The 17,347-nt window shown below is 41.1% G+C and overlaps 1 protein-coding gene across 2 annotated transcripts in view; it reads left to right on the top strand.

Annotated features, from left to right (window-relative positions):
* Positions 1-9,312, top strand: part of RAB3C (RAB3C, member RAS oncogene family) — a 298,855-nt gene extending 289,543 nt beyond the window's left edge. For both annotated transcript variants that reach the window (XM_012096890.5, XM_004016962.6), the window contains exon 5: positions 1,281-9,312. In XM_012096890.5, coding sequence (XP_011952280.1) covers positions 1,281-1,468 — 188 coding nt within the window. In that variant the 3' untranslated portion in view covers positions 1,469-9,312. The remainder of the gene's footprint in view (positions 1-1,280) is intronic.
* The last annotated feature ends 8,035 nt before the right edge of the window (positions 9,313-17,347 follow it).

Below are 17,347 nucleotides of genomic sequence, written 5' to 3'. Positions count from 1 at the left end.
TAATTGAAATCAGAAATTTTCACAAAAATTGCTTGTTGTTGTGTATCTTCAATAGTGCTTAAGAAAAATAAGTATTTCTAGGTTATAAGAGCAGTTTTGACACAGATGCAAAATATTAATCTGTTTTTTCTCATTTGGCCTCAGGAGCTGGGATGAAATCACATGATTTAATCACTCTGAATCCATGTGGTTCCTCGGAGATAGGGCCAGATGTAACCAGAAGGATTTATAGGGTGTAAAATTCAGAATGGATTAGGAAAGCATTTCTGTGTTCAGCCCAATACATCCTAAATCAACATCCCCTGAATGGACCAGAGCAATCTCTGGCTGACCTAGTGGGGAGGTTGTCATGGCAACTGACTGGCAAGCTCAGCCAGTGGAATGTGACTGCGAACAATGGAGTGGTAAGATTGCGTTCAGAGCCGAGTACTGAGGCTGCTTCTGCCCAGGTAGTGATCCATCAGCAGAAGCGTGAAACTCGCACTGCACTTTTGTACCATCTCACGCTTCTGGCAGCTCATTTGAATTTATCGTGTCCTTTCCCAGATGTTGATAAAAACACTGCTGCTGACAGATAACAGAAGCTCTGGAAAATCAGCATCAGTAGCTAGATGCAGTGGTATACAAAGCCCTGGAGTGCTGTTAGGGTCACACCACTCCAATTTCCGAAAGGAGGCTGAAGCACACTTCGGGTAAATCCAGTGATTCTTTAGCGCCACCTTGTGTCCAGTGAAATACTGGACATTTACTAAAGGCCTACCTGCAAATGCTTTACTAGGACAGACATGGAAAAAGTTAGGGCTACACTGTGTTGGAGTCTGGGAGTCCCTTTCACAGCAGAATATGAACATGAAGTCTTCTAAGCCTCAAATTAATGAAAAACAAAATAACTTTGGTAGAATCCGAAATAAGGAAAGAAGAAAAAAAAAAAAAAGAAGCCAAATAACCCCCATCTTAGAAAAGATTAGAAGAAGCTACATGGTGATCTGGGGGTGGGTGGAAGAGACGACATGGACTCAATGCTGAGGATTCTTCATGTTACTATTACCAGCTCTTGCCAAGGTATTTTTTTTGTCTAGAGAAGAATAAGATGCAACTATCACTAATTCCACTTTGCACTGTTGTTCCTGGTTCATGGGTAGCAATATGTTCACATGACACCTCACACCTATCTCTCACCTAAACACCACCAGTCACTGCCAGCCTCCCATGACCACGTCCCACTTAATTTCAGCACACACAGGAAATGATCAAGCTGTGTTTCTGTGTGTTTCTTCCAGGATTTGAATTTTTTGAAACAAGTGCCAAGGATAACATTAATGTCAAGCAGACATTTGAGCGTCTCGTGGATATCATCTGTGACAAGATGTCTGAGAGCCTGGAGACAGATCCAGCCATCACTGCCGCAAAGCAGAACACAAGACTCAAGGAAACCCCTCCTCCACCGCAGCCCAACTGTGGCTGCTAGTGGCCCCCATACCGGCAGCTCCAGAGGGGTTGGTTGCTAAAAACAGCATCTATAAATGATTGATTAGCCTTCATTTATACTGCCTAATAACTATTTGAGGGAAATCTTTGATGTCAGTGGCTCGAACATGCATTCAATTCTGGGGAGAGTCCCTGTGATAAGATGTGGCAAATATGTGATCTTAACTTTGTAAGGACTATCCATCTATAAACATCTGGTATTTGCATGTGATTTGTTATTGTCTTCTAGGCTCTTTTTGTTTCAGATTTCTTAGATTAAGCTACTGCTGGGACTTCTGATTATAATTTCATACAACTGACTTTTGTGCCATGGGTTCCAATTATGCAATTCACTTGTAGGTATGATAACCAAGAGTCGGTATGTGTGTGGTATGGGCAGGGGATGATCGTAGGAGACCTTATTTGCTTTACTCTCAATTGAAAAATCAAGTGGGAATATTACTCATGATTAGGGAGACTTGTGAGTCTGGATGGTCTATGGTTCAGGTTTCTATCTTTCGATGTTATTAATAACTGAGAAGATCACTGACTATTAAGAAACAAAAATATTCTTTAAGGCCCTTGCAAATTTCCTGAGAGATGAATATTGACCTGACTGGAACTAGATTTCAACAGTAGTTTTAGTTTGGATGTTTAAAAAAGGAATTCCTAACCCAGGACTGCTCCACCCAACCTTCTAAATATTTGAGGGCACTGACACTCTGAAGTATCTGCTGAATGTGTTATATACCAAGCATCTTAATCCAGAATGTAAGTGTAGGATTCCAAGGCCTGAGTTTCCCCCATGGTATATACCACCACAACTTTCTGGAACCATCATCAGCCCTTGGAACAGAGGTTAAGGGGAAGCTTGTTAGAGTCTCTCTTCCCATAGGATGTAGACTTGCTTCCCAAACCACTGCCTTCTGCTCACACCTCCCCAGGTATTTTTTTACCTGGTTAGAAGTCATTTAAGTAGTATCTCCATGGTTCTCGGGTTGAAAAAAAAGCAACTATCATCTCTAATCTTTTTAACTCCAAGTATTTATACTTTTAAGGTATATCCCATTCTATAAGCCTTTATCCATGCTTAGGGGACTCAGAGACCACTCTTTGGAGCTGAGGATTACCGAAATATCTTAGGATGCCATAAGCAAATTGAAAAGAAAGGAAATCATTTGAATACCCAGATTCTTTCTCCTAAATTTCTCGAGGACCTTATACAGTGAAAAAGCAAACCAATCCCACCAGCAGGTCTAAATGAGCAAAAAAAGAGACATAGTATCTGTATCACTACCCAGCATTGTTCACAGCTAGGACTTTAAGAAGGCACACCTTGGCATATTTGTAAGGACAGTTCCATTAGGTGAACGTTCCTCTCTTGTGGTGATCATGTTAACCATTGTTTTCTCTTTTAAAAAATAGAGAAACTTCCCATAAGATGTTGAGTGCAAGATTTTTAAGCCAAGATATTTATAGGGAAAGATGCATATATCTAAAGAGGTCTCTGGAGAATAAATGCCTGCAAGTCAGGGAAGTAGATCATATGTATTACTAATAAGTTAGAAGATGAAAATTACAGGAGAAAGCATTTGGGCTCTCTTAAGCATATCCACATTTTTCTTATGTCTCATCTTCTTAGCTTAAAATCTAGTAACTGGCAGAGTAAGTTTTCACTTTGGCACTCTGCAGGGTAGGCCTTAGTGAAGACAGGAAGACATTAATGCTTTATTAGATTTTAATTGGTCAAACCAGCTTCAAAAACCACAGAAATTAAACTGAAAGGAAGGGAGGGAAGGTGGGGGCCATCAAAGCAAATTTGTTTGTAACAGAAGCCTGTTTGCATGATATTGTAATATTTCTATAACCTAGACTAGAAAATGGCCATGTTAAATAGTACAGCTGTTAAGCTGACTTTTCCAGTTTAACACAAAGCAATAGAACCAGGAGCACCTTCCCATCCCCTCTTAGCCCTGATCTCACATACATTCATACAGATGTCAAGGACCTAAATGTACTAAATAGGATGTCTCAGATGGCTTTTGCAGAAGGCCCTTGATAGGTGTAATACTGTAAAATGGAAAGCAAAATCAGAGGGTAGAAAACTGGAAAGAAAGTTGAGTTTTACCCTCTTGTAAACACTTTTCCCAAAAAGCTAATTCTATTGGAATTAATTGGCCCTAGAACCAGAAGACCTAACCCACGTACACAGTGTCAAACATACCAAAGTTGTGCTACTTTATGCCAGTCAGGGGAGCTTAACACAACAACTGGTCCAGGTGTCAGTGCCGAGGAACATTCAAGAATTTCTATTTTCCAGACCTCAGTGGAAGCAGAGCCTTCCTAATTGATTTGAGAGTCGGTCTGAAGCTCTCAGCCTGGTATGAATTTCAGCAAGCCAGAAGCTTCCAGAAAGGATTGAGCATCAAAGCTCCTGCTATATAAAGCACATGGAAAGAGAGAAAAATCCTCTATTCCTAATCTCATCAAGAGATCTTGGCTTTAAAATCAAATTTGGCAAAAAAAAAAGAACCAGTCCAGGATTAACTAAGTAAACTGCTATTGGCATCAAGCTGTATTACTTATAACACTATAATTCCAAGGTTTTTCAGCCTTCTGGCCATCATGCACGTGAATGTATACAAACACACACATGCAGACAATACCTCGCATATTCTCTCCATCTGCCAACAGCCTGAATAACCACAGATCAGTTTTTACTAATTGCCTAACTAAATCTGTATTCAAAAGCACAAAGACATCTTACAGAGTGTTAGTGTGTAGACAACCATCTTTTTGCCTCGATGCAGTTCAATTAGTGTTTCAAGTACGAATTTGTCTTCCTCTGCCACTCACCTCATCACCCCATCTCTCTGACTACTTTTATAATCAAACCTTGATTGTTTTGAGCAGATATTTCCAAGAGCTTTGGTTTGGGGATTTCCTTTCTTTTCTAAATGTAAATGAAAAACCAGACTGGAAATTATTTCCTCCACATAGTCATTCATGGAGTGGATCTGCATTTCAGCTTTTGGGGATGTGAGCAGATACAGAAGGCACATGGAACTTGAGTCCTAAGATGGCAGTTTACAAGTCAGCGTTGTATGTCCGGGCTCCTAAGAAGAACTGCTTTAAGTCAGTGAATTAATTCATTGTCACTGCCCTCCCTGAACAGCTTCCACTGCCTTGAACTTCTAACCTCCTCCTTAGGTTCACTTAAAATCATTACCCCCTGCTGCCTAATAAATAAGTGCCAAGATTTTTATTTGGAAAGGGAACTATGATGATGCCTTTGGCTACAGAGAAAGCTGCAGCAGTGTTACATTAAATGCGAACTATAAATTCTATTAAAGTACAACCCCAATTATATAAGACATCTATATTCGCCACAAATATCTATTTCAGCTACTTAACTCTTATCCAGATTAATTATAGTTCTTTGGTTCAGCACAGTGGTTATCTTTCAGGAACCAACTTAAACTTCCAATTTTAACTACGTCTATGCTGACAATACTTTCAGGGATGCAATGTTTTTTGTTTTTTTAAGTGAAACACACGTCTACTGTTAACTGAACTTCCATGAAACAACAAGAATTTCAGAGCATGGTTGTTGGTAATTCGGGCTCATTGGGATGTGTTTTATCTCATGTGTATCTCCGTGCTTGGCGAGGATGCACTGTGCCATTCTTCAGTCAACCATGGGGCATTTGTGGAACTATATTGAAAATGTATCTAGACTCTCCCAAGCTGTACCAAGGCAGAGGTAGCAGCTGCATATGAAAAACTAATCTAAGTCTTAAAGTCATGACTAAAACCCTTCCAAGCCAAGAAGTGTGGAATCGTTTTCATATGCTATTGGAATGCTCCATCAGGAAGTTTTGGTGGGGTATACTTGGGAGGTGGTCTGTCTTTCTGTCTGAAGAAGCCCGTCTTTCTAAATGACAGTGGTGCGCATGACTGGTGGCTAGAACTCTTTGATCCTTTATGTGTGTACTTAGTGTGCTGTGTCGGGTGCCGCGTGAGCAACCAGACCCATATGGCCTTTCTAATCACTCTCTGGAAGTGCAGCCTCTCCAGCTCTGCTTGGCTTTGTCCATTTGAGTAAACTACCTGGGCTTTAGGGGTCTGCCAGTAAAGTGGTGAAGTCTTTCTGATGAGCTGAACCATTAGGGTCAGCTTTTTAGAGTCCTTTATATTTTAGGTAGCTTTTGATCAAAGCCAGTCAAAGACGTAAACGTGTTTTATATTCTGAAACAAACTGGGAAAATGTGGATAAAAGATGAAGCTTATAACTAGGAAAAAATAAATAAATAAAAAGGCTTGATTATCTCTACAGTGCACTTACAGAGTTCCAGATTCCAAAAACACAGTGTCCCCTAGGGGGACAAAAACACATCTAGAGAATTTATTCAAAATATATCCACCTATTGTTACTTCATAAATAAATATTTTTGGTTTCTTAAAAACCTTTACAGGAATGCTTGACACGCTAATCAAATATTTCCCTTAAGTGGATTAAGCTATTTACATTTGGGCCACAAGAGTGTTGCCCCTCCCAGAACATACACACTCAAACACACTTTTCTATGAAGGAGAAGTTCCATCCATGGTGCTTTCTCAGTGCCAGGGAAAAGGAAGCTTTACTATGCTCCAGCTGGAACTGGCATTTTCTTTAAAAAGGTCTACAAAATAGATTCTTCACACTGACTAGATTTGTATGTCTCTGCAGAGAACTAATTTCCATTAAAAGAAGAGGATAGAGAGGATATAGTTTGCAAACGTTCTAGGGAAAAGAAATTATTGCAACGTCTTTGTCAGAGTTTGAGTATTAAAATCAGACCATTGAGACAGTGGACAAATTGAGCTTTCTATTTACAGTTTTCTGTTCTAGTTCCTGATTTTTTATCGTTTTAATTTTTTCAAGCACTACCCCCACAGAATGACAGGACCAAGAACGGGAAATGAGACTTAAGTTTCACCGTTTACCTCCCATTGATACGTTTCCTGTACTGTAACTGTAACCAGTCATTACTTGCTGAGATGAGGTTGGGGCATGGGAGGGGGTTACCTGTGTATTTTGTTCACCTGTGTTCATACTTTCCTTCATTGTGGACAACTGAGAGTTGGCTGTGGTGTTATTTCTTAATGGAAATATTTCCATGTTGATGTTGTTTGGCACTAAAGGTTGCTTAGGTTCATGAACGCTGTTCTTAAAGACGCAGATGGTACGTGAGCCCCAGACACCTGGCCTTTCAGGGACGTGAGCGAGCTTACATCTGTCTAGTGGTTCCATATTCCTCATCAAAGTGAAGTCTGGGGGTTGTTTGCTCTCTTGGTATGATGGTTTTCCATACATTTTCTCATCATCCCTAGGATATGTGCTGAATGAAAACTTCCTGTTAATTCCTGTTAATATATTGTTAATGTCAGACGTGATGTGATACCGTTGACCTGTCCAAATGTACAACTATTTAATGGTGTTTGTGGAACTGAAATGTCTTAAATGTTGCATGAAATATGTTGTAAAAAATAGATTTGTTTTCTATTTTTCAACACCTCAGAATTGAGGGTTCATGGGCCAATAAGTGCAATATTTAATGACTTACTCAGTGTATATAAACTAGTATGAAAGAGTGAATTATAATGAATGTGTGAGATGCTTTGATGGCTGTTTGACTTGCTCAAATTATTTCTTGTAGCTGTATTTGTCTAGTGGTGCAATTTATACAGTAAATACCTTATTGGTGTCATGTGAAACTCTTCTGTGCCTACTTCAAAGTATGTTTTATTCCTAATTAAGACCAAACATTTAGTATCTGCGAATATATGTCAATCTTGCCTTTTAGAATTGTGGGTTTTATTTTCAAGACAGAATGGCTGTTAGTTTATTTTAAATAGGTGTTCCTTTCTTTAGTTACAAATTCTCCTGAAGCTTTTTTCTCCTGAAGCCTTTTATAAGAGGTTAATTTAGAAACCTAAGAAAAAATATGCACATAAGTCATTTTTATTTTTCTCTGAAATGTTGATCCCATGTTCCGTCTACTAAGAATTTTCACTCATATTTGTGTGTATATTTTATTGTTAACCCTGTATTTTGTTTGCAAATTTCACACTGTCAGTCCTGGGAACTCTAAGATATTGATTTCTTTTTATGTTGTTGTTATATTCACTTTCAATTCTCAATTGTCCACACTGATAATATAAGAGAAACAAGTCAAAACCCTTAAATCATTTTGGTATATCATCATAAACATATATTCATCCTCAAACCCCCTTGATTAGTCTCATAATTTGTGGTCTACAACTTCACTGAGATGGAAAATCCAGAAGTTAGGCCTGGTTGCTGGATTACCAAAAACTGTGTTTATAAATATGAAGTTTCAAGTAGGATAACTATCTTAAACTTCCATTTGCCATTTCGATTTTTAAGGCAAAGCACTCATTTTAATATTGTGGTTTGCTTTTTCATTTAGTTACAGTAAATCATAATACCCTTGGGAAGAAAAGTTAACATTTTTCACTAAAAATGATGAAGGGCAGTTGGTTTTAGATGACCATGACCCTCGGTATATCATAGAAAACCTTCAGTTCTCTCCATGGCAGTTGCCTGAAACTGACATGTGAAGATGTGCCAATCACACAAAATGGCTTTGGGCCACCACCAGTGCTATGTGGCCCTATTTTACATGTGATAGATAAAATTTTGTACTCATCTTTCACACCCACTGACGAAATAGAGGTGGGTGGAACAGGGAGATTAGAGATGACTTTGTGCCAAATTAAAAAAAGAAAATGTAAGCAGGTAGCCAACAAGAGAAATATAATTTAAAGGGTGTGTTTAAATCTTTACTTATCAACAGTTACCAAATAGCACTAGCTCAGTGCTGGGGAAATCAACATGGAAGAGGTATGGCTCTGGCCCCTAATACGCTTACTGACTGAAGCACAAGGACCAAATGCCAGGATAAGATCTAAATGCTACATTATGTCAGGATATAGGAACACAGAGAATAGGAGACCTGTAAAAACAGAGGAGTCGAGAATGGCTCCACTGAAGAGGTGAGACATGACAAGAGAGAGAATTAGAGGAGACTGTGCCAGGCAGATGCATGGGAAAGGTTATAGTTTGCTCCCCTGAATGGAAGGGTGACAGAGCTGGCAGCTAGAGATCATTGTTTTTCTCCAGAGAACCAGACTGCCCCAGGTTGGCTCTGTGTTTTTGTCCCCATCAGGAAGACGAACTGTTGCATCATTACATTCCTTGGTGCTGCTGAGCAGCCCTAGACTTGTTCCAAAACACAGACTGATTTGAAGCTCATTAGAACCACTGATTTAGACATTTTGCCCATGCACCAAACCACAAGACACTGTCGAGGCCAACATCAACCAGGCAGATGTGCGCCCGGAGATTTTTCTGTGGTTCCATGTTTCCCGTAAAGAGTGTTGGGGAAGTGCATAGATGAAGACCTTCCTTTGTAACCAGGCACTTTCGGCTCCTCTCCAGTGACTGCACTGTGGAGCTCTTCTTGAGAAAAAATTGAGTAACAGCTTAATGCTTTCATATAGTGATCGTGATTTTATCTGAAAACTACTGCTGCACAGCAATTATTGTGACTCTTCATGTGTCCACAGGAGCTTTTGTCTGGGTTTAAAGCTATAAAGTGTATTCACATTGTGAAGTTTTAATTCTCTTTATTGAAATTAATTGTGTAAGAACTGTATGTGCTCTATTAGGCATTAAGTTTGTATGTGAATTCTGTATAGAAAGTGGTTTTTGTTCTTTGAGTTAATCTTGTTTTATTTTTTGGAGATTACAATAAATATCTAAGAGACTATATTCCTGAATTTCTCAGTCTTGGTCTGAGAACTTCTTTTCATCTCCCTTCAACTTGTATTATTTTTGCTCGTAGGATGCCTATTTCCAATTTGGTCCCCTTGTCTTCTACAATCCTAGGTGCAGTACTGAGCTTGAATTAGAGACAAAGTGAGTGTATTTTTATCAGGACGAGAGTTCGATCCCTGGTTGGGAAACTAAGATCCCACTTGCTGAAAGACAATTAAACCCACACGCTCTATAGCCCACACTCTACAACTACAGAAGCCTGTGCACCGCAACATAGAGCCCAGCAAAGACTCAGTACAGCTTACATAAAAGGGGCCCAGTAGTGGTGACAACTACAGGATACACAATTTAGAAGGTAGGTAATGGTGACCAATAGGATTTGAAGAGTGAGAACTAGAAACTGTTGACTAAGTACATATTAATCAGCTGATTAAGTACATATTAGTCAGCTGATTAAGTACATATTGGTTCCATTAACTAAAAGACAAAGTATAGGTTCTGGTTCAAGATGGTGGCATAGAAGATCCTGAACTCACTTCATCCCATGACTATCCTGAATCTGCAGCTACATATTGAAAAACTTCCTCTGGAAAAAAACATAAAAATTACCTGAGCAACTCCTACACACTGAGCAAATTAAAAGATAAAATAGCAAAGCAGGTAAGAGCAGCTGAGACACAATCTCACCATAAACTTCATCCTGGATGTGATGTCCACAATCAGGAGGGAACTCAAAACCCAGGGCTTCTCCCTGTGGAGCACAGGGTTTGAGCCCCACATCAGGTACCCCAACTCATGAAATATGCATGTGAGATAAACCCCCAAACACCTAGCTTTAAAGTCAGTGGGGAATCACATCCATAAGACCCAAAGTGCACAGCAAATGAGAAAGAAAGTGAAGTCCCTCAGTTGTGTCTGACTCTTTGTGACCCCAAGGACTGTAGCTTACCAGGCTTTTGTCTTTCCAGGCAAGAATACTGGAGTGGGTTGCCATTTCCTTCTCCGGTGGATCTTCCCGACCCAGGGATCGAATCTGGGTCTCCCGCATTGTAGGCAGACACTTTACTGTCTGAGCCACCAGGGAAGGCCTTTAAAGTCAACAGGGATCACATCCATAAGACCCAAAGTGCATAGCAAATGAGAAATAACCCATAAAGAGTTTCTGGGCTCTGACTCACTTGCCTCAGAGACCAGCATGGAGACAGTCAACTGAGAGGAACCCATTCTCTTATCTGCTGAGAAACAGATAAGCCTCTTCACATAAAGTGTTAGCTTGAGGGGCAGGCATCTAGTTTAACACACATCAGGAGGCCTGACAAGGTACTCCCTGGGGACAGGCTGGCGGGCACCACCTCTGTGCTGGCTCTCTCCCATTCTCCAGCTCACCTCTATCTCTTAGAAAGGAGCTTTTACTCTTCTCTGGCACCCTGCTTTGCACCACTGCTGCCCAGGTAACACCCCCAAAGCACCTGGCTCTGGTGGCCACTGGAGCTCAAGTTTGAGGGTCCTAAAATATAATGGAGAAAGAGTTCTTACATGGCTGCCACTCCCAGAACAGAGCAAGAGGCAACAGACTGAGGAACCCAGCATTTCTGAAAGCGGTCAACTAGCTTATCTTCAGGGCTATAGCCTGCGGGGCAGGTTTCTACCTAAAGAAACAGCTAAGAGCTCCATGAAATCTCCAGGAACCTCAGAAGACAGGCTCCATCTTTGTGTTCTCCCTCTGCCACACCCCAAGAGGAGGGCTCTGTCATGTGTCTGATGTCCAGGTTTTATGTCTAGGGCCTTTGTGGTTTTTGTGGTTGCCACCAGGGAAAGCCCCCTGATTGCCTAGCAATCAAACCAGCAGGGCTTGCTTCCCCGAGTTCCCCGAGTGGGCTGGTGATAAACAGAGCAATGGTTCTTGGCAAGCTTCTACTCCCCGAGGCACTGTGCAGACAGCAGACTAAAACACCCCTCCCGTCTTTATGTAACAGAGGTCTTTTTGCTTTTTCTGGAGCTTCAGCCTGGGGAACAGGCTTCCAGTTTGTTGCATATCTAGGGCCTAATAGAGGAGCTTCCCATGGACAGAAGCCACTGGACTCCATCTCTCGAGACCAGCCTTTGCCTTGCTTTAAGCCACTGATATCTTTTCTAAAGGCCTCTACTAGCATCCCAATTTCTGCAACTGGCACCTGCAAGATGCCTCAATTGCATGGCTCTGTGGCCAGTGAAAGTTATGTGTACAGTAACATAAGACTATATATTTGTGTATTTTAAAAGCTGCTGCCTAAGGATCTGACTTCTAATATGCTTCTGTACAGTCAAAGCTTGGTTTTTCCAGTAGTCATGTATGGATGTGAGATTTGGACCATGAAGAAGGCTGAGTGCCAAAGAACTGATGCTTTTGAAATGTGGTGCTGGAGAAGACTCTTGAGAGTCCCTTGGACTGCAAGGAGATCAAACCAGTCAATCCTAAAGGAGATCAACCCTGAATATTCATTAGAAGAACTGATGCTGAAGCTCCAGCACCTTGGCCACCTGATGCAAAGAGCCAATTCACTGGAAAGAAGCCCCTGATGCTGGGAAAGATTGAGGGCAGGAGGAGAAGAGGGCAACTGAGGTTGGACAGCATCACTGACTCAATGGACATGAGTTTGAGCAAATTCCAGGAGACAGTGAAGGACAGGGAAGCCTGGTGTGCTGCAGTCCATAGGGTCTCAAAGAGTCAGACACAACTTAGTGAGTGAACAACAACAATAATACAAAATGTAAAATATGACATCAAGAACATAAAATGAAATGGGATAGATTAAAATGTAGAGCTTTAGATGCATTTGAACTTCAGTTGTTAAAAAACTTGCTGTGCTGTGCTTAGTCGCTCAGTCATGTCTGACTCTTTGCAACCAGCCAGGCTCCTCTGTCCATGGGAATTCTCCAGGCAAGAATACTGGAATAGGTCGCCATGCCTTCCTCCAGGGGGTCTCCCCAACCCAGGGATTGAACTGGCGTCTCTTAGGTCTCAAGCATTGGCAGGCAGGTTCTTTACCACTAGTACCACCTGGGAAGCCTGAAAGTGAGAGTGAAAGTTGCTCAGTCGTGTCCAGCTCTTTGCGACCCCATGGACTATACAGTCCATGGGATTCTCCGGGCCAGAACACTGGAGTGGGTAGCCATTCCCTTCTCCAGGGGATCTTCCCGACCCAGGAATCAAGCCAGGGTCTCCTGCATTGCAGGCAGATTCTTTACCAACTGAGCTACGAGGGAAGCCCATGTCCATAAGTAAACCTCTCTGGCCTTCAAAGCCAAATGCTCTAGGGGCTCTCTTCCTAGTGCAGGACCTCCAGACTGGAGAGTCTCATATGGGTTCAGACCTCTCACTACTTTGGGAGAACCTCTGTAATTGTAGTTATTCTCCTGTTTGTGAAACCTTCTACCCTGGGGATATGGGATTTGATTATACCACAGTTCTGTCCCTCCTCATCTTATTTGTAGAAGATCTTTTCTCATAGGCTCTGGTATTCTTCATCAATGGTTGTTCTGCAATAGTTGTGATTTCGGGGTGCCTGTGAGAGGAGGTGAGCTCAGGGTCTTTCTACTCCATCATCTTGCACAGTCTCCCCAGCTCTTATAATTTCTTAAGTGATATTACCCTTATGCTCTTATTTGTTGTACTGAGATGAGCCTGAGTGGGCTTCTGGATGGATGTTGGTCACCAGAAAGACCAAGCCAGGATTAGAAGTTTGGCATTTTCAGCCCCACTCCTCAGCCTCCAGAGAAGGGAGGGGTAGTAGAAATGGAGTTAACAATTGCTCGGGCCTATGTGGGGAAGCCTGCATAAAATTCCACGAGTACAGAGTTTGGCAGTCTTCCAGACTGGTGAACACATGGAGGTGCTAGGAGAGTGGCATGCCCAGAGAGGGCAGGAAGCTCTGTATTCCTTCCCACAGACATTGTTCGCCTCATGTCTTCCATCTGGATGCTCAACTACATCCTTCAACATATCCTGGTAAAAAGTAAAACATTTCCAAGTTCTGTAAGCCTCTCCAGCAAACTAATCAAACATGAGGAAGGGGTCATTGCAACTTCTAATCGACAGCCACTTTGTCAAAAGCCCAGGTGACAACCTGAGTTTGTAACTAGTGTCTAAAGTAGGGGGGAGGGGGGAGTCTTATGGGACTGAGCCTTTAACCTATGGGACTTGATACTATCCAGGTAGTTATCTAGACACTAGTTGCAAATCTGGACTTCCCTGGTAGCTCAGCTGGTAAAGAATCCACCTGCAATGTGGAAGACTAGGTTCGATCCCTGGGTTGGGAAGATCCCCTGGAGAAGAGCATGACAACCCACTCTAGTATTCTTACCTGGAGAATCCCATGGACAGAGGAATCTGGCAGGCTACAGTCCATGAAGTCACAAAGAGTTGGACACAACTGAGCGACTAAGCACATGGGACACCTAGCTGCTGTCGGAAAATTACTCGGTGTGGGGAAAAACTTCCACACATCTGGTGACCAGAAGTGAAGTGTCTTTTATGAGAAGTAACAGAGATCCACAGGGAAGAACTCATAGTAGGGAATAACTGAGATTTTTCCTACAGTGGAAGGAGGAAAACTGAGTTTTTCTATAACATTGCCAAAGGAAATAAAAACAGGACTTTGAAGAGCTATATGCACTCCCATGCTTACTGCAGTATTATTCTCAAAGCCAAGACATAGAAACTAGCTAAATATTCATGAATGGATAAAAAATATGTGGAATATTATTCACCCATGAGAAAGAAGGACATCCTGCCATTTGCAACAACATGGATAGACCTTGAGTACATTATGCTAAGTGAGATAAGACAGATGGAGAAAGTCACGTACTGTACAATAACACCTGTGTGAAGTATAAAAAAGTCAAACTCATAAAAGACAGTAAAATGAGGGATCCTGGGGAATAGGGTAGGGGATATGACTGATGCTGTTTAAGGGTGCAAATATGCAATGAGCAACCAAGCAAGGCATGCATGTTAAGTACTGAAGCAACATGCTATACACAAATTTATACAAGGTTGCATGTCAAATATACTCAATTAAACAATAGAGATAATAATTAAAACTCTAGGGAGTGGAGAAAACAAAGTTCAGGAGAATATATCAAATCAGAAGAGTGGGGGATTCCCTGGTGGCTCAGATGGTAAAGCGTCTGCCCGCAATGTGGGAGACCCGGGTTCAATCCCCGGGTCAGGAAGATTCCCTGGAGAAGGAAATGGCAGCCCACTCCAGTATTCTTGCCTAGAAAATCCCATGGATGGAGGAGCCTGGTGGGCTACAGTTCATGGGGTCACAAAGAGGCGGACACGACTGAGCGGCTTCACTTTCACTTTCAGAACAGTAGACAGGGACGTAGGGTACACTACATTTATAGGCAACCAAGGAAGATAAGTTCACAAAGATGACTTAAAAAGGGAGCTGCTAAACTGATGGATGGACATTTAAAAGTCTACAAACAACAAACGCCTGAGAGGACGTAGAGAAAAAGGAACACTTCTGCATCGTTGGTGGGGATGTAAACTGGAATAGCTGCTGTGGAAAACAGTATGGAAGTTCCTCAAAAAATTAAAAAAAGAATCAACATATGATCCAGCAATTCCACTCCTGGGCATACATCCAGACAAAACTATAATCCAAAGAGATACATGCATCCCTATGTTCATAGCAGCACTGTTCACAATAGCCAAGACATGGAAAAGCCTAAATATCTATCAACAGACGAATGGATAAAGAAGATGTGGTACCTGTATACAATGGAATACTACTCGGCCATTAAAAAGAACCACGTGCCATTTGCAGCAACGTGGTTGCAACCAGAGATTATCATATTAAGTCAGCAAGACAAACACCATGATAGCACTTATAAGTAAAGTCTAAAATATGACACAAATGGACCTCTCTGTGAAACAGAGACATGTCAGGGACATAGAGAATAGACTGGCAGGTGCCAGATGGGTGGCAAGTGAGAGACAGTTGGATCCGGAGTTCAAGATTAGCACATGCAAACTGGTATATATAGAATGAATAAACAACAAGGTCCTACGGTATAGCACAGCATATTCAGTATCCTGTGATAAGTCACAGTGGAAAAAATATGAAAAAAGAATGTGTAGGAATAACTGAGTCACTTTTCTGTACAGCAGCAATTAACAGCATTGTAAATCAACTATTCTTCAGCTTTTTAAAAAAAGAGATAACTGGAGAAGGGGGCGAGGGTGGGAGACAAGCTATGAGAGGAGCGAGGTTTGACACAGGAGTGGTCCACATTTTCAGATAATGTGGAGACAATTCAGGATTGCCAGTCACCTTGACAGGGACAGGTTTGGAACAGCAATGGAGGAGAAAGTTTGCACTGGGCAGAGGATCAAAAGGTAATGGTGAAGATACTGTTCTTTCAGGCACTTTGTAAATACAAGAAAAGGCTATTAAGGAGTGTCTAAAAAGGGGTTTATTTTGCCTTATTTCAAGGTGCTTACATATCATTCTATGTTAAAGAGAGCTGAATTAGAAAATATAAGCAAAAAATTGATAATCCTTTCATCCAAGTCTTATTCTCCCATTTGTACTCCTGTTTCTATCTCTTCCGCTCCATCTCTACGTGCTTTATTTTCTGCACAGCTATCTCAAACGAGTTGCTCTTGTCCTTTCCTGATATTTTTACTAATCTGTAGGGCACAGAGCTTCCAACAACTGCTTATGATGAAATGAACAACAGCTATCTTTTTAAGGTCCATACTGAAACAGACGTTTAAAGTTCTTTTTCTTTTTTTTTTTTTAAATAATTTTCAAACTAACCAAGAAAAGCACAACCTCATCTTAGCAGCGATGACTATATTGCTCATTTCAAAGCAGCCAGCAGTCTTTTGTTTAAGTGGGTGACAAACCAAGCTAAGGTTTTAAATTGCTGTGCTTCCACCAAATCACGAAACCATTTGCAAGAGAAGGGCAGGCAATTGTATTTCTGAAAAGTTGGCAGCTGCTCCTTTGTACTTTCTCACTGGGATACACCAGGTGTGATGCACTCCCTGTGGCTGACATCACTTCAGGTCAAGTATAAATTAACATATCCGTTGGCATCTTTTTGCCCTTGCCTCTATTCATAGACTAGAAAAGGCAAAAGACAGGGGTAAGCTAATGGAGAACAAGTCAAAAGTGAAAGGACATTCAAAAATAGAACTTTGGAAGGAGAGGTGTTGGTAATGGAAATTCTAGAAACTGACACCTTAACATGGGCTTAGCAAGAGAAAAGATGGCATTCACAAAAGACCATTTGAGCTGAAGGGCAGTCAGGTTTTGCAGTGGGAAGCAGAAGGGAAGGGATAATTTCTTACGGAGATTTGATAGTATGAGCAAGAAATCAAAAGCTGGTTAAAGAGAAAAGGGTCTTGAAAAATATATTAGATTCCCGGGTGCCACAATCCTACGGATGAAAACAGAGCTTAAACAAAAACACTCAAGATTTTAATATATTATCAAAAACTCAATGAGACCTTAAGATGACATACAGAAAAATCTCTTCTTCCCTTTCTGTAGCTTAAAATACAGTTACTGTTAACACACACTACACAATTGCTGGTGCTCTCCTTTCACAAAAATACTCAAGATTTTTACATATTATCAAAAAGTCAACGAGACCTTGAGATGCAGAAAAATCTCTTCTTCCCCTTCTGTACCTTAAAATACAGTTACTATTAACACATACTACCCAATTACTGGTGCTCTCCTTAACAATCCCCTGAGGTTACTGTGACTCTATAAAAGACTTTTCAGTATATCTCTTCCTATCTGCTCTTAAATGGTAAAGACCTAGAAGATTTTCCTTGAATCGTCAGTAGAAAAGAAAAAAAAAAATTCTTCCAAAGGCATTATGATATATCGAATAGCCTTTTAGAATTTTTTTAAAAATCATTTCCATTTGACCCCCAGGCCATCCTCATAAATACAATGATTTAATCTAAAAGAACACTTAGAGTTTAATTATTTACTATTAAGACCACCCTCAAGTCACTTCATGATCTGA

This window comes from Ovis aries, chromosome 16 (assembly GCF_016772045.2).
Source record: "Ovis aries strain OAR_USU_Benz2616 breed Rambouillet chromosome 16, ARS-UI_Ramb_v3.0, whole genome shotgun sequence".
NCBI lineage: Eukaryota > Metazoa > Chordata > Mammalia > Artiodactyla > Bovidae > Ovis > Ovis aries.
This window is presented reverse-complemented; position numbering and strand designations above follow the sequence as displayed.